Consider the following 18,257-nt stretch of genomic DNA (forward strand, 5'->3'; position numbering starts at 1 on the left):
CGTGCTATATCAGCATTCTTATTTCAGTCAGCTAATTATCAAGGATTGCTGGAGTTGACCAAGTATTTCCAGCCTTTTGTTACTGATGTTATCATAAATGTCACCTGTTGGGTGTTCAGGATTTGATTTATCCTGTAGTTGTCATTTACTTAATGTTGAAGTTTTGGTTTTCTCTTTTGAAATGGGTCATTAAAATTTCCAGCCCTCATTCCTTAACCACACTTCTGGCTGCTGGTACGGCTGGAGAGCAGTTCACAACTCTGGGGATGCCACGTGAGAAATAATCCCACCCTTGTCTCAAAGATGGGATGGTCTGTGCCTTCTTTCTCAATTTTTATGTGCCTATTCAGTGTAAAAAGCATCAACTTCTCAGAGTGCCCTTTCTGGGGCTGAGGATGAGCACACCAAGGAAAGCACCGAGGTGGTGCAAGATAAAATCCAGGTGTGTCAGCACATTCCTGCAGCCATCACTCAGCCCTGCTCCACTGCTCCTGGGGCTTTTCTTTACAGGGTTTATCGAGGGCTGCAGATGCACCGAGCAGCCACTGCAGGAACCATCAGGAGACTGTGCTGGTGAAACAGCCCAGAGCTGGACAAGGGGAATTACTCTTATTTAGGACAGCTCCAGGAATAGAAACTGCTCCTCAGTCTGGGGCTGAATTGGTCTGAAATGAAGCAGAGATGCCCTGTGGTAGCTGAGAGGGCCCTGTGGCCTCTGTGATTTCTTTGTGGTGCTTTCTGGCAGCAAGGCCTGTGTGACTTTGCTGAGACAGCCCTGACAGATGTGAGTGCTGAACAGGGCAGGGAAGCGCTCAGCTGCATTTATCTGCAAAGTGTCACACTGCATCCCTTTGAAACACTGGATTGGGAGAGCTTTCCCTGGGTGATCTGCAGTTGATAATAAGCTTTTATGAGCACTGCCCTGAGGAAAATGAGTTTGCAAGCAGGTCAATACTTGTTAGTATTTTTAAATTTGCTTTTGCTTTGTGCAACAATATTTTTGATTGTGTAACGGTATTTTGAAAAATAGTATTCATGTTTTGTGTACAAGCTGGGAGATGTAAACTGTGTGTTTTTAAATACATATGTTTTTATTTGCTGCTCTCTGAGGTTTCTGAAAAAAATTCGTGCTGCCAGAAAAATCCTGACATGCATCAGGCACCAGACCTCCTTCCTAACCATGCACCTGCAGATAATGTGGCTGCTCCTGCATTTGGAATCTGCAGACCCACTCTTCCCTTAAATTTACTTGTATTCTTCAAAGGAATTAAAATTCCTTTGGCACCGTTCTTCATTTACTCTTTGCCCACATTTTGAAGATTTTAACATGTTAATATGTAGGTTTTAAATCCCATTTCTATTTCTTTTTCTTTTCTCCTGCCTAGACTGCAAACAACTACTGCTTTTCAAGACCCTTATTTGCTATTTTAGCCACTGCTCACAGGTTGCTGCTTACCTTGCCAACATGGTGTGGCAAAGGTGTATCAATCTCTTCTTTGATGTGCATTTGGTTCCATATCCAGTCTCTCTTCTGGCGTTTGTGGCTGACATCATTTGAACAAAGGTTTGGGGTTGATTTCTGACTTCCTCCATCAGCAAATGCTGGAGCCAAGAACAATGAGAAAAGCAGAACAAGGTGGCTCATCCTCTTCTGTAGCCTAGAAAGTAATATAGATTACAGATTATAGATTATAGATTTACAAAGATGTAAAGAAGAATTAGATTCAGCACAGGGAGCACATGCAGAAGTGCAAACGGACATTCCATTTATATAGGGAAGTTTGATCACTTTGTTTCTTTTCATTTGCAGTTTCATCAAAATTTGAAGGCTTCTTGCTTCTATGAAATAGTTTTAGCTGTATGAAAACGGTAAAAACCAACACAAAGTATTTAGACTTTTCAAGTTTTGAATGCTGGTTTAAGAGCCAGCATCCCCCTGAGTGGCTGTCATTGCTCTGAGGAGCAGATTCAGAGCCCAGGTCCCCATTGTGCACAGGGCCAGGGCAGCCTGGCCATGGCTGAACTCCTCTTGAAATGAAATGTTCAGGCTTGACAAACCCAAATGCAGTGGTTTGACATCCCAAACACAAAATGTGCTGTAGTCAATATCTTCCTATGGAAAATATTGATTTAGAATAAAATTTGAGGGTTTTTTTGGTGGAAAAAGTTATTGGTGTGAAATTTTCAATCAATTCCAAGTACAATACAGCAAATTGTCTTTCTTTAAGAGCTCATCTATTGATTCAACTCCTTGTCTTCAGAAGCTTTTGGAGACTCACATAAAGTTTCTTTATCCCTTGTTCCCAGACTTTAACATCTGCAAAATGATAATTTGTGTAATGATTTTCAGGTGAAACCATATTTTTGCATCCTGTGTTAATATTACCAAACTTTAGGCCTGACTTTCATATCAGAGGAGTTATTTTAATGTATCAAAGCTGATTCATTTTCTTACTAAATTTCCTGTTCCTGATATAAAGGACTGTCAGGGAACTTTAACACTCAAGTAATCAGATTTTAAATTGCACATAAATGACTTTCCATTAGCTTTTAGGAGCTGTCAGCATGCACATCAAAAATAAACCCGCTAATTGTGATGAGAAGTTGACATCACACTGCTGCTAGAGCGAGATTAAATTAATATTTTTGTCAGGAAGGTACTGAGACGTTTCCAGAATTACTCTTTGGTAACCAGGCAATCAGTGTTATCCCATGGTGCAGCATCAATGTCAGTAAAAAAGATTTTATTTACCATGAAATGTTGCTTTGCTGTACTTTTCTCTCTCCCACACTGTTGTACATAAACTGAGGAATGTTCATCCTTTGTGGCTGTGTAGAAAGTGGCTGAATAAGGTGCCTTTGAAGCTGCTTTTTGGTAGCTGAGCTGTGTTTGATAGAATTTTCTTTATTCAAACAAAGCTTTTTGATTTAGCTAGTTTTTGCTATTCTATGCCCTTAGCTTGACTCTGAATATTTTTAGAAAAATGAGTATGATTTAATTGTTCTTCTATACTTTATTTGTGTAGAAGAACATTTTACAACTGGAAACTGGAAGGCAGTGATATGATTCTGTTGTGATTGCACAAGTCTGACTTTTAACCATAAAACCACAAAACACTATAACCAGAGGAAGCCACTGGACAATGCCAACCAGCACAGGCTGTGGTTTTGCCAAAGAACAGACTGAGGTGCTTAAAGAGCCTCTTCCTCTTGCTCTTGCACTGAGTGGAGCTCTCCTGTAGTGACAAAGTCTTAAAACAGAAAGTGCTGATCAAATCTCTTTACACACTTGTGCATTCCAGCTGAAACTTTACTGCCCCTTTCACTCAGCATGTCCAGCTTTGTGTTTGTAGGTTTTAAGGAGGTTTAAATTCCTTTAACTCCTGATTAATCGATTCCTTATTAATATTTTTCCAACCTCCCTGGGAAGTGAAGGGTTCCTTTGGCAGTAGTTTGGAGCTCCTTGGCTGCCTCTGGCACCGCAGCTCAAACACAGACTGAGGTGGGAGAGCCTCTTGCAAAAACTGATTTTTGCTTCATCTTTGGCATCTTTCAAGCTGCTCATTTTGGGCAAATGGCAGTGCACACTGGAGCTCTTTGCTCACTCCTTTCCAGGGCCATGGGAGGTGCCTTGCCCTGTAGGACAAGCTGACCCTGAGGACACTTTCCCTGTGGCACCACGCACATTTTCCATCTAGCAGCCTTTGCTGTTGAGTGTCACTGAATTCCTCCTGATGCTCAGGAATGCCCTTCCCTGGCTGCACACACACAGCAGGGCTCTGTCCTGGTGGGAAGGCCACTTTCCCTGGCTGCCAGCTCTTACCAGCTGTGCTGAATTCTCTCTTTCCTGGCCATGACAGATCTCCTCCCCAGCAGCTCTCGGCCCAGGCGCCAGAGGCAGCAGCAGGAAGGGACATTCCCATGCCTGAGCAGGAGAATGCATTCCCATGGAGTCAGAAGCAGGAACATTACTGAGGGATAACAGGGGATTATTAACAGGTAGGGATCAGATTTTCCTTTTTTCCTGTAGGATCAGCTCTTCCTTCCTTCCTGTCTGCTGGGGCAGCCAGGACTGAGGGAATCAGGTGCATCTGTTCAAGCAAGGAGCCTCCAGCTTCCAGCACAGCTTGGGAATGCAGGTGGATCTTCTGGGTGCTGCCATGAGTCCTGCTCTGCCCTCACACAGCCCCAGTTATCCCTCTGTCCCTGGCTGATTAGCCCAATAATCCCAGCTTCTTTTAGTCTAATCAGGGACCATAAAAGTTCCTGAAAGTTAGCAGGGAATTGTTTATTCAAGCAGCTGAGTTTCTTTGCTCTTAAATTTTCTTCCAGCAAATGATGGGTTCTCCCACCCATATTATTCATTTTATGTGCTGAATTATTTTAGCAAATAAGTCTTGGTCTGCAGGGTACTATAGACAGTTAACTGAGAAATTCTGGTATTCAAAGTGATTTATGTGATACATGACTCATATAGTGCAGTTTCAACTTCCAGTCTGGGAGTAATTATTAAAAAATGTTGGGTGGAGATACAGACAATACTGTACTAATTAAAAGTTTGCATTTTACAGGTTGTTTTGGAAAGTAATCAACTGTAAAGGTGATGAACAGCTGATATAAATACAGTCTCCATGTAATGAAACCACACTGGATGAAATATTCTTATGAACATTTGTGGTTTTTTTTTTTTCCTTTCTGGTCTTTGTCTCTTGCTTAGTTTACTTCTGTCTCTAAAATGTGTATTAATGCTTATGCAAGGGTTAGTTTAGTTGGCAAAGAAATCTGTTCTATGCTTGTATGTGAAACAAAAATTAAACCAGGCTTCTGTACTGAGATTTTAGGAAATGAAGGACAGTTGCCTCTGAAATGATGTATTTTCCTGGTCGATCATACTAAAACCTTATGCTTATCTTTGGGAATTTTTCAGCATCCAAAAAACCCAAATAGTGGTAGAGTGGTGATAATGAACATCCTGAGAGAGAAATTTGCTGAAAGTGGCTGTAATACACAAGAAAACAAACACATTTTAAAAGAGTCATGTCTGTGTTGATGAGATAATTTGCATAACTCACTTGATTGTGAGAAAGGATGGAAATGAAAGATTATTTTCTCTTTCTGGAATCTGAATGATGTAAATGAAAATGAAAAAAAACCATACAAAAATATTAGTCTTTCTTGGATTAGACAGCATTGAAAAATTATTTTTCAGATGGAAAAAATATACTTTGATACACTGTCTCAACACCTCCAAAATCACTGTGCTCAATGAAACCATGGCAGATACAGAGAGCAGAACCTGACCTGGTCACTGGAGCAGAATGATTCTGAACAGCCTGGCCACACATTTTAACATTAATTTCTCATCTATAGGATGGCTAAGACCAAAAGTACATGTGGGAATGCAGCAAGCCCTAAGGAACAGAAAGTTAACACACCAAACACAGGAGGGGATAAATTTTCTTTTTCCTTTGCAGGGCTGTGGTTTTGGTGAGCAGGCAGAACATTATTAAAAGAAAATAGCCTTAGCAATACTTAATGCTGCCTTTCAGGGGCCATAAAGGGCTGATAAAACTCCTCTTGTCCCCAACAAGCCCTGCTGGCAGATAAAAAGCATTGTCCCTTCCAGAAGGGACACTGGGAGCACAGAGGTGTGTTTGTGGTGTCCTGACAGGGACCAGGGGCACGAGTGACAACGCTCTCAGGTTCTGCTGTCCCAGTTCCCTCAGCTCGGAACTGGTGCCCGTGGCTGTGCCCAGCTCCTGGGGGAGCAGCAGCAGGTGTCCCCAGGTGTGTCCCCAGGTGTGTCCCCAGCTGTGTCCCCAGCCGTGTCCTCGGCTGTGTCCCAGTTGTTTTACCTCTGACCCCAGCCATGTCCCCAGCTGTCCCCAGCTGTCCCCAGCTGTTTTACCTCTGTCCTGTTCCCCTGTGTCCTGTGGCGCTGCCGTGGGGCCGGAGCTGAGGGACAGGAACCTCAACCCCCAGTGACACCGGGAGCGGCCGCCTGAGGAAATCACACACGGTTCCCCTCAGAGGAATCATTTTCTCTTGCATTTTCACATGTAGTGTGTGGCAGGGCAGAACTCAGTGTTTCTCTGGGTCTGTCACATGTCCCAGCAAGGCACAACAATCAAAATAGGCCTTTCCTGAGAACACTCTGCTGCTTGTTCCTTTCCGGATTATCGAGCTGATTTCAACAGGCCTCGTGCCTCACTACCTGGGGTTGGGTTTGTGATTGTCCTTGTGTTGATTTTATACATGTGAGAAGTGATTGCCACTGATGACTGAACAGTCTGGAGTGCAAATGCCTGCCTGGGGCTGGTTCTAAAATGCCATTTTGTATGCAATGATGGTACCTTTAAGTAAATAGCCACGGTGAGCACTAAACAATCTGGGGTGCAAATTCTGCCTGAAAACCAATTGGAAAATGACATTTTCTGCGTGGGATGGTACCTTTGAATGAACAGATACTTCAGCAATATTTTAAGTAAACTTGCTGCTTTAAAAATATCAGTGTTGTGAGAGCACTCGTGCTGCATTTGGTGCTGCTCAGTTCTTGGTGTTGATGCTGCAGCACTGTATAAACACAGGTGAGGAAATAACTCAGCACTTCTGATTTTGGCTCCTCATATTTTTTTTCCAGGAAAAAGGAGAATTAATTCTAATCTGAAATTGCTTTTTGATTTGAGCTTTGAGTTTCTGGTAGGTCTGTGGGGAATTTATTTGTTTGGGATTGTTTTTCCCTGTCTGTTCAGCTCACCAGAAAGTTTCTTGTGGATGATGCAAAATACAACTTCAATCTCATGGGTGGAGGGAGTCCTCAGCTAGGACAGATCTCTCTTTTGGAAATCAAGAAATGTGGCTATAAAGGACTATTTGGCTATAAAAGACCTGTAAATACTTGCTTTGTATACATTAAATGTTTATTGCCCCGGTGGAAAGCAGTCAGCCAAACTGTGCTCTAAGTCTTTCTTAGATTCTAAGTTATCTCAGATACAGAATTGGGAAGAAAATGGGGGAGGCAAGACCTGGTTTGGTGGATTTTTTCCCTTTCTTTTATTTTTTTCCTTATTTTTACCTTCTTTTTTTTAATTTTTCTTTTTTTTTTTTTTCCTTTCCAAAGAAGCAAAACCACTCTCCAAGCTAGTGAGTGACAACTTGTGCCCTAAAGATGGGTGAGCAACAAAAATAAATCTACCCAAGAGTCCTCCCAGAGATCCTGACACTCCTACTTGCATTTTAGTGAGTGACCTGCTGGTTTGAAGTGCTGCAGGGAACCCTGAGAGAAGGCAGAGTGTGAGCTGAAAATCAGAAATGTGTGATCCGAGATTTTGGTTGTAAACAGAATAGTGAGGAAGGAAGATCCCTTTTGTTCCTTGCTGATAAATCTGATTGAGTTGAGAGAGTCCTGTCACACAGTGAGGCACCAAGGCCCAAAATCTCAAAGGTAGAAGGATTTTTAACCTCTGCTGGTTTCTCTCAGTTTCTAGTTAGCCTTCAGTTAATATGCATTTTCTAAAAACTTTCAGAAGCATATTTGCAGTTTGGAGGGTGCTGTCTATGCTCATACATGACTTGTATCTGATAAAGAATGGATAAAATTATTTATTGAACGTGTGTTTCTGGTGTAGGTTCAGATTCAATCTCCTGTTCACAAATACAGAGTTGTTTAGCTGAGTTCTTGATTTCCCTGTACATAAAACCTGCCCAGCTCAGAATCACCTCTGAATTTGTCTGTTAGAATTCAAGAAAACCTCCAAGAATCTCTCTTTCTGGGAAGATTTTGGAAGGATGGGCTGATAGATTTGGCCTGGTTGTCCTGTGTTATTTTGGTACCTGTAGTCTTTTGTGGATAGTGTTAATTTAAATATGTCTGGGGATCTGAAACCCTTCTGTTTGTGGAAATGAATCCCTTATATGATCTAATAAAAGAAGACCTGGAGAGTCTGTACAAAAGTGTGCAACTTCCATGTAGGTCAAGAAAATCTAGGACTTATATTTCTGTGTCTTGTCAACAATCTTACCCAGGAGCATGAGCCACCCCAGAGGGGCTGCTCCTCTGGGCCATGGGCACAAGCTTTGATTCCTATTCTCGTTTTTAATCAAATAATTTTCCTGTCAATCTGTAGTAATCTGGTTTTTATCTGAGTCTCTTCCTTGTAAATCTGGTAATTGAGAAGCAAATTAAATATATGTTGATGTTTCAGTTACTGGACTGTTCATGGACCTTAAGAGAGAACTATTTTTGGTCTAGCTAAATTAATAATTCTTGAATGACATTTGTTGTTGAAATGACAGTGCACTCTTGAACTGAGGGTTGTTTGCTGTGGATGACAAATGTGATGGAGGTAAAACAATGCTTTGAAGTCATTAAAATGAGCAGTGACAGTACAGACTTTCTACTCATCAGATTAGTGATACAGCTAATTGTTGTTTTAAGGGATGACTGCTTTTCTGTGACCATCCTGGTATGTCCAGCAAGAAATCCCCAGTGTTGGTAAATCTGCTGACCTGCCCAGAAGAGAAACAGGTGAAGGTCTGTCAGAGCCACATCTGAGGTGAGCTTTAACAATCTTCCTCATTTTGCACTCTCAGCATGCAGATGGTGTCTCTGCAGAATCCCTTTGTTCATTTTTCATGATCATGTTACTTGTCCCCACAGAAGCTGTAGAGACACCTGAGAGCTGATGAGAACCAGTTTGAAATGGGACAGATACAAAACATGAAGCACTGAAATGTTCTGGTGGTACTTGAGGGTTCTGACTCTGCACTTGCTCCTGCACTCACATAATGCTTTCCTTTCCCTGAAGTATTCCCAAAATGGATCAGACTCCTTTAAATAAGTGCTATTGTCCACTCTTTCCATGCATAAAGCCCTTTCCTTAATGTACAAATATGTCAGTCCAAAATATAACGAGAGATAAAATGTGCTTAAGCACAGTGCCCAGTATAAACACAGCTGCTGAAATATTTTGAATCTCATTTCTGATTAAGTTATTAAACCAATTTTTGTTTTTGTTTCATAGCAAATAAAAATATTATCATAAACTGAAAATTTTGGCTTTCCCTCAGTTGTTGACAGCATGGATCCCATGGAGTTTAAGGTCACAAAGTACTCTGCTGCAGCTCTTTACAGCCTCTGGTCCCTGGGAGCAGGTTTATGAGGGCTGAGTGCAGGGCAGGGGTGTTCTGGTGTCCAGGGAATGTGCTCAAATCCACAGGCAGAGCTGGGGTTGGTACAGAATATTCTCACCTCATCATCACTGTCACACATTTTGTGCTCTCTGGTTTAGAGCATTTCATATACTAAGATCAGAAATCCCACAATACCTATGACTGATATGATTTATTTACTTTGCAGATGTTGCAGGGGTGAAACAAACAATCAAATGACAGAAAATTTGCTCTTGGCCACATGTCTTGTTGTGACAGTTGCCAAGTGTTGAAGCCAGAGCCATTCTGGGGATTAACTCCGGCCCTTCTGCTCTGAAGTGAGCTGATAAGATGGGTGGGATAACCCTGCATGCATAGTTTGGAACTGCAGACATTTCCCCCTCTGAATTCCTTGTCCATGATAAGGAGGAACAGACCTCCCATCTGGATTAATTATTGATAAAGGCAGATGCTGAAAATAGTGATAAAGTGCCAGTGATGCAGACAGGCAAAGAACTTATTCCCTTCCTTGTATCCAAAAGCAAATTTCAGGGATGATCAGGTGTACTCCCCTGGGAAGGGGCTCTCTCTCAGTCTCTGTGACATATTTACCTGGATGTAGATCCAGCTTTTTTTCTTGCTTCCTCTCAGCCAATTTCCTTTTGCTTATCCCAAACTGAGGATCAGTGGGACAGAGAGGTGCAGGAGTCTCACTGAGCCTCCCTCATCCCCAGCACCCCCCACACTCCAATGCTGTTTGATTTTTGGGGAGCAGGAGGACAAGAGAATCCTCCAAAAATAATTTGCTCATTCCAGTGCAGAAGTGGAATAGTCTGGGAATCTTGGAGGTGTTTGTGATCTCTGAAAAGACTTCCCCAGCCTCTCTTTGATCCCTACAATAAATTGTGTGCACCTTTTGGACTGGGTCTGTCTTGATGCTCCCCCTGGTCAGCTCAGCTCTACAGAACTTGGCTGAAGCTGCCACTGGGTGTTTCAGGCTTTGGCCAAGCTGAAAGAATATAAGGTACATAGAAGAATAATGTATTGAAGAGCTTTCTTCACTTCCCCTTTGCTTCCACATAGATGCTTAATATCAGAGAGGCCTCCTAGTACAGAGCTCCAGCTGAGCCTGTCCTCATTAAGGAGAAGTCCCTCTCCTTTGAGGAACCATTGCATTAAATATGATTTTTTAAAAAGTACAACGTAGCTGTGTTTACAGCAGATAAGATTTTTTTCTCCATGTTTTTGTTGAACAAAAGCTCAGGAGCAAAAGTATCTGTGTGGAACATGAGCATCATGCCCAGGTCACTGTAATTGATATTTACTGCACTAACAGTAATCTGCAGCAAAAAAAACCCTGCTTAGCTGGCTGTGTGTGCTCATTCCTTTGTCCAGGGTATTCTCTGGGGTAACTGAACGCATTAGTATTTCCTCTGAAAATTAATGTTGTGGCAGATAAAGAAAGCATGCACATATACATAAATCTCTTGTTTTCTGTCTGGGCAAAAGGCTAAAGAAACAGGGTGTGTCTGGATAGATTTTGTTCAGTGTTCTGTAGTTTTCTCCCTTTTTAGAATGTCTCATTCAAATGTCAGTTCATTCTTCTCTATTTCCTGCCCTTACCCAACAAGACTTTTAGACCAGGCTTAATTAACTTTAAGACCTTTTATGTCCACCCCTAGAGTTACAGTCCTTTCCTGGAATACTTCCATTGTATTATCTCCATGTGTTGTGAGATGATGCAAATGATATTATTACTGCTCTTGTGAATTTACAATGAGTCTTTCAATAGTTTTAGTTACAGTTTTAGTTCTTGTCAGGAAAATTCCATCTTTAAGTCAAAATAAAACTAGGGGAGCAAATTTCCAGTTTAATGTGCTGATAAAGGAAAGCTGGAGAGCCTGGAAATACAAGCTTCAGACACAGAGAAGCTTAAAAAGATGAGGAAAGCTGTTGTAAGTTGTATGACTCTTCAGTGTGGATTTGTTTCTATGTGGGAGTGGTTGTGATTTAACAAAGATATTCCTTAAGCTGAGGTGGAACTTTTTCTTCTCTTCAGAGGCTGTGTGAGTGGAACATTTATTTTTGCCACAGCTCACGTTTTAATCCCAGCCACTGAAAACACCTTCTGGTGTGAATAAACCCTTTCTCTTCATCTGCAGAAGCTGCAGGTCAGTCTGTATTTGGCAGGTGATGCAGCTCATCATTTCACAGAAGGGAAATGAGAAATATATTCCACAGAGAAATGTGTCCCTTTCTTCCTGTTTGGGGCTGAAGTCACATCCAAGCACAACTCAGTAATTCAGTATTCTAATCTAACAGTGCTCTGGTCCTAAACTTTTACCAAAGCTGCTGCTGCAAATCCAGGGTACAGAGTGAAGATGTTTGTTAAATGGTGCTGCAGAGGTGATAGTGATAGTGATAGTTCTGTCCTTGTCGAGTTCACATCTCTGTCTTTGTAAAATGAACCCACTGCAAAAAGCATTCCAGCTCTCCTGCTCTCTGCTCTCACCTCTTAATCTGTGTCTGGAGTGGAGTGCACTGACCATCTGAATGATCTAAAATGTGCAATCATTGTTTATGCTTTAATGACAGCCTAAACCCCTAAATGAACAGCACTGAGCAAACAGCCAATACACACTAATTCATTGCAGCTTTGGGTTCCCAGAGGAGGTTTTGAAAACTCTGATACATTATTATTAATCTTGACTGATTGGCCTAATCCTAATACAGAATCACAGAACTGTTAAAGCTGGAAAAGGCCTTTAAGATCATCAAGTCATGAGTAAACTGATTCTCTTGCAGACAGACCATTTATATCTGAAAGATAAAGGCAGCAAAAGCCAGAAAAATAATTCAAATCTCTTCTGAATTCAGGTCTAGGGCTGGAGGTAGAGGGAGGGACAATGCCACAAATAGAATAGAGAAGCCAACCTAAAGCTCTGTGCCACTGGGGATTCTGCTGATGGAGCTGAGCCCATCACAGGAACCATTCCCATCAATGGCAGGATTTCCTATCATTTGCAGGACAGCAGCTCCAGGCCCTTGGTCTCCTCAAGCCAAATGCTGTAAGGCAGACTTTGTGCTCCTTGAGGATTCCCAGAGCACAGATTCACAGCAGATAGCATCATTAAAGGAAGGGGAAAAGGAAGACTGATGCTACCAGAGCATTGCTTAGAAATGTGGACAAAGGCAGGAGAAGGAATTCGAGTGTATCCTCCAGACAGGAGATGGAAGTGGAATTTCCCTTCCCACTGTCATGCACAATGAGGCCAAGTGTGTGCTGTGTACCCATCTTGTGCCTGCTGAGCTCTGCCAGGTGCCAGGGACACCACTCCAGGTGTTGCTGCTGGGTCTGGAGAGACGAGGATGCAGAGAAATGTTGACTTCAGTGGGGACAAAGCCAGATGTGTCACTGCTGCTTTGTGGCTTTTGAACAGGATTGTAACAGAAACAGAGGCCTCTGCAGCCCCAAGTTGGGGCAGGGGATGCTGGGGAAATTAGACAGGAACAGAAGGGTTTGATGACAGCTGGGACAATAAAAGTGACCTCTTTGGGTTTCAAAAATGAACAATTTAAAACATTTTTGCCCTTTTGTCTACCTCTAACTACAATGGTGCTCTCTAAGTCCCTGCATTTCAGGTAGCAATGCCAGGGCAAGAAGAACACTCTTTTCTCTCTGCTGCTCTTTGGGAAGGTACCTGTGAAATTTCCCTAGTTTGTCCAGGTAACCATGCATACCTTTCCCTAAAATATCAGTCGTTTTTCACTATAAAAAAATATTATTATAAAAAAAATATATTTCCTATACTTCTGTGGATAATGCTTAATAAAGCTTTCACATGCAGCTGCTAATCTATTGTAAGAGTTTTACTCTCTGTCTCACACAAAAATATTTGTTTGGAGAAAAGTCTAGCAGAGACTGTTCACCTCTTGATTATTTCTGGTTTACACATTATAAACCTTTCCTGGAGTATTCTCAGAGCACCAAAACTGAAGTGGAGGCAATGGAGGGATAAGTTGCCCTTGTGCCCTTCTCCTGTCTTTGCCAGCCCTGCAAATCTCAGGTCTTGAGCTGCTCCAGGTCCTGTAAATGTGTCCTAATTAGCACCTGGGAGGGCTGGGCCCCAAATCTCCCTGCCTGCCCAAGAGATGTGTACAGCAGCAAAAGCACAGATCAGACCCATGGCACAAACATCTTCCATTTCAGGAGATGAGAGAACTTAACATATTCAGCAAAAGCTTGCATTTAAAATATAGCCAGCTCCATTCTTATTGCCAGATCTGAAATTCAGATGCAAATGAGTGAAAATCAAATGAAAGGGACTGATTTGTATTCCTGCACTGAAGAAGTGCAAACAGGTTCTTCACAATTTTTTATTAATTTTTCACATTCCAAGGCCAGCCTCACTGCAGAATTCAGGAGTTGCAGTGGTGAGGGGTGTGATGAGGAATTCATTCTGTGCAGTCTCTGGGGGCAGCTCAGGCTGAAGCCTGGGAATGGTTGGAGCCCCAGGAAAGGAGATTTGTGCACAGCAAAGGGCACAGGGAGCTGTGGCACAGCCAGAGACGTGGCAGGAACCGAGGGCTCAGGAGGGAGAGAGAGACTTTGGCACTCTTGGACTGTGAGGGGTAAAAGCCCAGGGGTTCCTTGGGTGGGATCCCTGCTGGGGAGCTCCAGCTCGGGCTGTTCTGTGCTCCTGCACCAGGAATAAATGGCTTTATGGAATGAGATGTCTGAGACTCTGCCATGGGAAACCTGGGCTGGAGCTGGGAAGGAATCCTGGTCTGATAGAGGGTGTGTGTAGGGTCCTGGAGCTGGGAAGGAATCCTGGTCTGATAGAGGGTGTGTGTAGGGTCCTGGAGCTGGGAAAGGGCTCCAGCCCCAGCAGGGACAGTCTGGGGTGGGAGTCCCTCGTGCATGGCTGGCCAGGGCAGTGTCCTGAGCTGCTGTGCCTTCATTTCCAAACCATGCCTTCACCTTGCTCAGGTTTATTCCCAGCACTGCCTGCTGTGATCCCTGGGCTTGCAGGGATCCCTGGAGCTCCTCAGCAGCACAGCTGGTGGCTCCTGGCCATGACAGTGACAGCAGCTTGTCTTCTGTGTTTGCTACACCTGCACGGCCCTTGGTGGGGCAGAGCTCTGAAGGGAAGCCCACAGTGGATTAAAAAACCTCTTCCCACGGATCAAGATCCAGCTCTGGGCTCACCAGGGTCTGCTCTCCTCCTGCTCCTCAAGGCCTGTGTGGAGCTGCTCTGGTGATTGTGAGCTGGGCACATCTGTCCTAGCAAATCACAAATAATCCCTGGGGAGGAAGGGAAACCTCTCACCCCAGTGCTAAACTGTGAGGGGTTTTTGGTTTGCAAACTCACAGTGATAACAAGGGAAACCCACTTGTTTAAAAAAAATCAAAAAAGACACCAAAGTAATTTCATGCTCAACAAATTTCTCACAAAGGGAACCTCTTATTTTCTTCTTGGCACTAACATTGGAACATCTGAATTAAACTTGTGGAACCTGAGCAAAACCTGGGATTATAATGAAAATACAATGAAGATTCCTTACAGAAAGCTCAGCTGCCAGAAATAATCATTATCTTAATTCAGTGAACCTCTGGTCTTTTAGAAAGCATAAGGTATTTTCTGGCCAAATTTACTTCTGTAGACACATACCCAGACAAGAAAAGAGAATTTTACGGAAGTTTTTCTATTTTGAATTTGAAATATTAATTGAAGTAACTGATTTATAGATGGACAATGAAGTCCTTTGTTCCACAAGTGCTGTGAACCAGAGCAGTTTCTGAACCATGGCCCGTGATTTTTACCTCTATCCTGTTTTCAGAGCAGTTTCCCCCAGCAGAGGCAGGATGTGAAGCAAAGCTGGCAGCAGAGCTGTTAACTCTGCCCTGCCCCAGCTGCCTCTGTGCCCCACGTCCAGCCCTCTGTGAGCTGCACTCAGGGACATGCTCTTCTTCCAGGACACAATTTCAGTGTTAGCATTTGTTTTAAAAATGTTTAAAGAACAGTTTCATGGTCTTCTGTTAAAGAGCAGAGCTTTGGGAAAGGCTTCCTGTTGTACTGCAGTGCAGCTGCAGAAGTCTGAAAAATAACCCAGGTTTGTGGCTTTGTGGGCAAAGCAGGAATGATTTTTTAATCGAGTTTATCCTTTGCTTTCAAATTAATTTGTTTTATTGCTTATAAATTCACATTCTTCTCTCTAGTATACTGTACATTTCTAAGGCTTTCCTATGCTAAATGCATTCTCTGTCCTTTTCTCCTGAGGATCACCCTTTATTTAAGGACAAAAAGTACCTCCTGGAGATACCAGAGATAAATTTCAAGTCAGCATTTCTGTGATTTATTTCTGGTATAGGGGTTGTTGTTACCAGGCACAAATTAACCAATGATGAGAAGCTTTTGTAAATCATTGGAGCATCTTTGCTTTTGTCTAATATATTTTCCTGCATGAACATCTATAATTCTGTGTGCGTTTACAAATGCTGATCTAGTGATTTATATTCACAGGAGGCAGGGGCACATTGATTAACTATACCTTTGTTAACTGCAGAAACAGCCAACTTGGAATGGTTTTGGGAATGGCTAAGAATGGAAGAGATTTTCTCACAGAAATTCATCTTCTTCCATATCTTTTTTTTCCTTGCATTTCTTTCCTTCCTTTATCTTTATTACAGTGTGACAGCCAGCACAGTGAGGTGCTGTGCACACTGACAGTCCCACTATTGCAGAATAGATTTCTTACAGAAAAACCACCATCAGTTCATCTCTTATGCATAAATGCTTTGTCTCTGCAAGCTGTACAGTGAGCTTGTTAGTTCAGGGACCTGCTACACTGGCTCTAGGACAAGATAAAAGCCTTTTCAACCAACTTTTTGTGTCATAAAATAACTCACCAAAAAAAAAAGGTCTTATTGAACCACCAAGATCAAGAAACCTTTGGAATAAGAATTGCTGGTCCTTTAGAGCAGGGTCTGTAAAGCCTGGCACTCCAGAGTTAGGGTGTTAAAGTACCTGGGACGCTGTAAACGTGGGAATTAGGAGATCAAATCACTGTCCTGAGTTTGTATAAACTCCCCTCTCAGTTTTAAACAGATATGCTAGAGCTGGCCAGTGCACACCGTGGCTGTCAGCTCCTGGCCCCGGGCACAGGAAAGCCACCCACCTTAAAGACAGAGCCCAAATCCACCAAATCCATCCCCACTTCAATAAAACATTTGCATCAAATCCCAGCCCAGTGCACCCCTGCTCACTGCAAACAGTTCTGGAGCTGCACCTGTCCACACCAGGAGTGAAATCCCTTCCTCAAGGCTTTACAGGTGCAATTGGCAGCATAATCTCCACCTCTTTTCCATTATGAGTGAACATCAGCAACACAATCTGAATATTACAAAGCAATACTTAAAAAAAACATGAAATGTCTCTTCTTTTTTAAACAATCTGGGAATATTATGGTATAGCCCAACAAAGCCAGAGATTTTCCTCTGCCAGTGTGACTTGTAAACAGCTGTGCTGTTTGTACTTGGTGTGGGTGCCATCACCGCCCCATGTAAGGCCCAAAGGATTTGGTGGATATGTATAAAATTCATTTGCTGGTATTTCTTAAATTATTTAAGACATTAGAAAATTGGGTGGAGGTAAAAAACCCTTTGGACTGAACTTCATGGCTGAAGGACAGAAAATAACATTTATCTCTTACCCAAGTCGGAGGTGGCGGAGCTTCGGTCTGGTACCAAATCAGGCAAACTAAACCCAACAGTATCCCAAAATGTTCAACAGAATACAAAAAGCGAAGATCAAATAGAAAAATCCACTTCTCTTTTCGTTAAGCAATACTGGGAGTGTTCAGCTCTCCAGTCTCCAAGGTTTTCCAGCTGGGAGTCAGCCTTTTCCCATCCTGCATCCCGGCATCCTGTTATTGTTCCAAGTCTTAGTAATACAGTGAGAAAAGGGAGTGGAGGAAACAAGATAAACTTAGCCTTATTATTGCTCTATCTACTTTTTTGTTGCTGACTCTAATGAGGGAACTGAATAAAAGGAAACTGGCTCTGAGAGAAACACTAGAGTTGGTCTGTTATTTAGTATTGTTTTAGAGAGAGTTTTTGGAGCTAGCAAATATCTGAGAGGAACTTTTGGTGTCTGACACTTGGTCAGCACAGACTATGCCTGCTTCACACAATCAGGATTTTCAAAGCAGTTTGGAAGTGTCCTATCTACAAGAATTTTTATACCAAAAAGGTAGAGCTCTCCTGTTAATCAGACTGGGTTCCTGCTATGTCTTGCTGTCAGTGCTGGGTGAAAAGATGAAATTTCAAGGTATTTTTCACAGGTCAAGTGAAGACCCAAGAAGCAAGGCAGTGTAGGTAGGCCTTTCAGGAGGAGAAAACCTTCATAGCATCTTGATTATGGTGAGTTCTAAGTCTGGAGACCACTCAGGGCACACAGAAGGGGAAGCTTCAGTGTTAAACTGAACACAAGGGTGTAGCTCTGGCATTGTGCACTACAAATAAAAGAGGATTTTTTTCACTAAATAATGCAGAAGAAAACTGAGAAGTGCAGGGCTTACTCAAAATGCACTCTTTGGAACTACTTGTAATAAATGTAGACAAATGCTTTATGTATCTTAAGTATGACTTCAGTAATTTTAATTATTGAATTAAATTTCTAATATTATTCCACAGTTCAGTACTCTCTTGCCCCTATTTGTCATCGCAGTCCAGCACAGGTGGTGGCACTGATTTCCTGCCTTGCCAGAAGGCTGAGTTTGGTCAGATTGTCTCACATTTTCATGGTGTACAGCAGGGAAGATGAATGGCTTCTGAAGGAATTTGTTACATTAATTATTAAAAAAAAAAAATATAGGAGCCATTTTTCAAAGTCTTGTGTAAGGAGCTCAGAGAGCAGCTCCCTTGCAGGTAAATAAGCTGTTAAATAATCTGTGTCACTGCTGGGAGATGCTGATAGGGGTTCCCCAGGGCAGTGCAGCTCTCTGGTCAGGATGCAGCCCCCTGATAATCTGGTGCCCACAGCAGCCAAGGGGCCCAGATAGGATTGACCCTTGCAAGTGGCTCCAGCTGCATCTCCAGCCTCTGA

At 42.6% G+C, this 18,257-nt stretch overlaps 1 protein-coding gene across 2 annotated transcripts in view; it reads right to left on the reverse strand.

Moving 5' to 3' along the window:
• The window catches only part of CDH5 (cadherin 5), a 28,719-nt gene extending 11,639 nt beyond the window's left edge, over positions 1-17,080 (reverse strand). Inside the window, exons 1-2 of one of the 2 annotated variants that reach the window (XM_014261080.2) lie at positions 16,864-17,080; positions 1,457-1,658 (exon numbers count right to left, since the gene is read on the reverse strand). In XM_014261080.2, the coding sequence (XP_014116555.1) occupies positions 1,457-1,645 (189 nt within the window). In that variant the 5' untranslated portion in view covers positions 1,646-1,658; positions 16,864-17,080. Of the gene's footprint in view, positions 1-1,456; positions 1,659-5,908; positions 6,031-16,863 lie in introns of those variants that run through there. The other variant, XM_088062286.1, reaches the window with a different exon arrangement.
• Between the last annotated feature and the right edge of the window lie 1,177 nt (positions 17,081-18,257).

The sequence above is a fragment of the Pseudopodoces humilis genome, chromosome 14 (assembly GCF_049639895.1).
Source record: "Pseudopodoces humilis isolate 2021_Gansu_Grassland_sample_001 chromosome 14, ASM4963989v1, whole genome shotgun sequence".
Lineage (NCBI taxonomy): Eukaryota > Metazoa > Chordata > Aves > Passeriformes > Paridae > Pseudopodoces > Pseudopodoces humilis.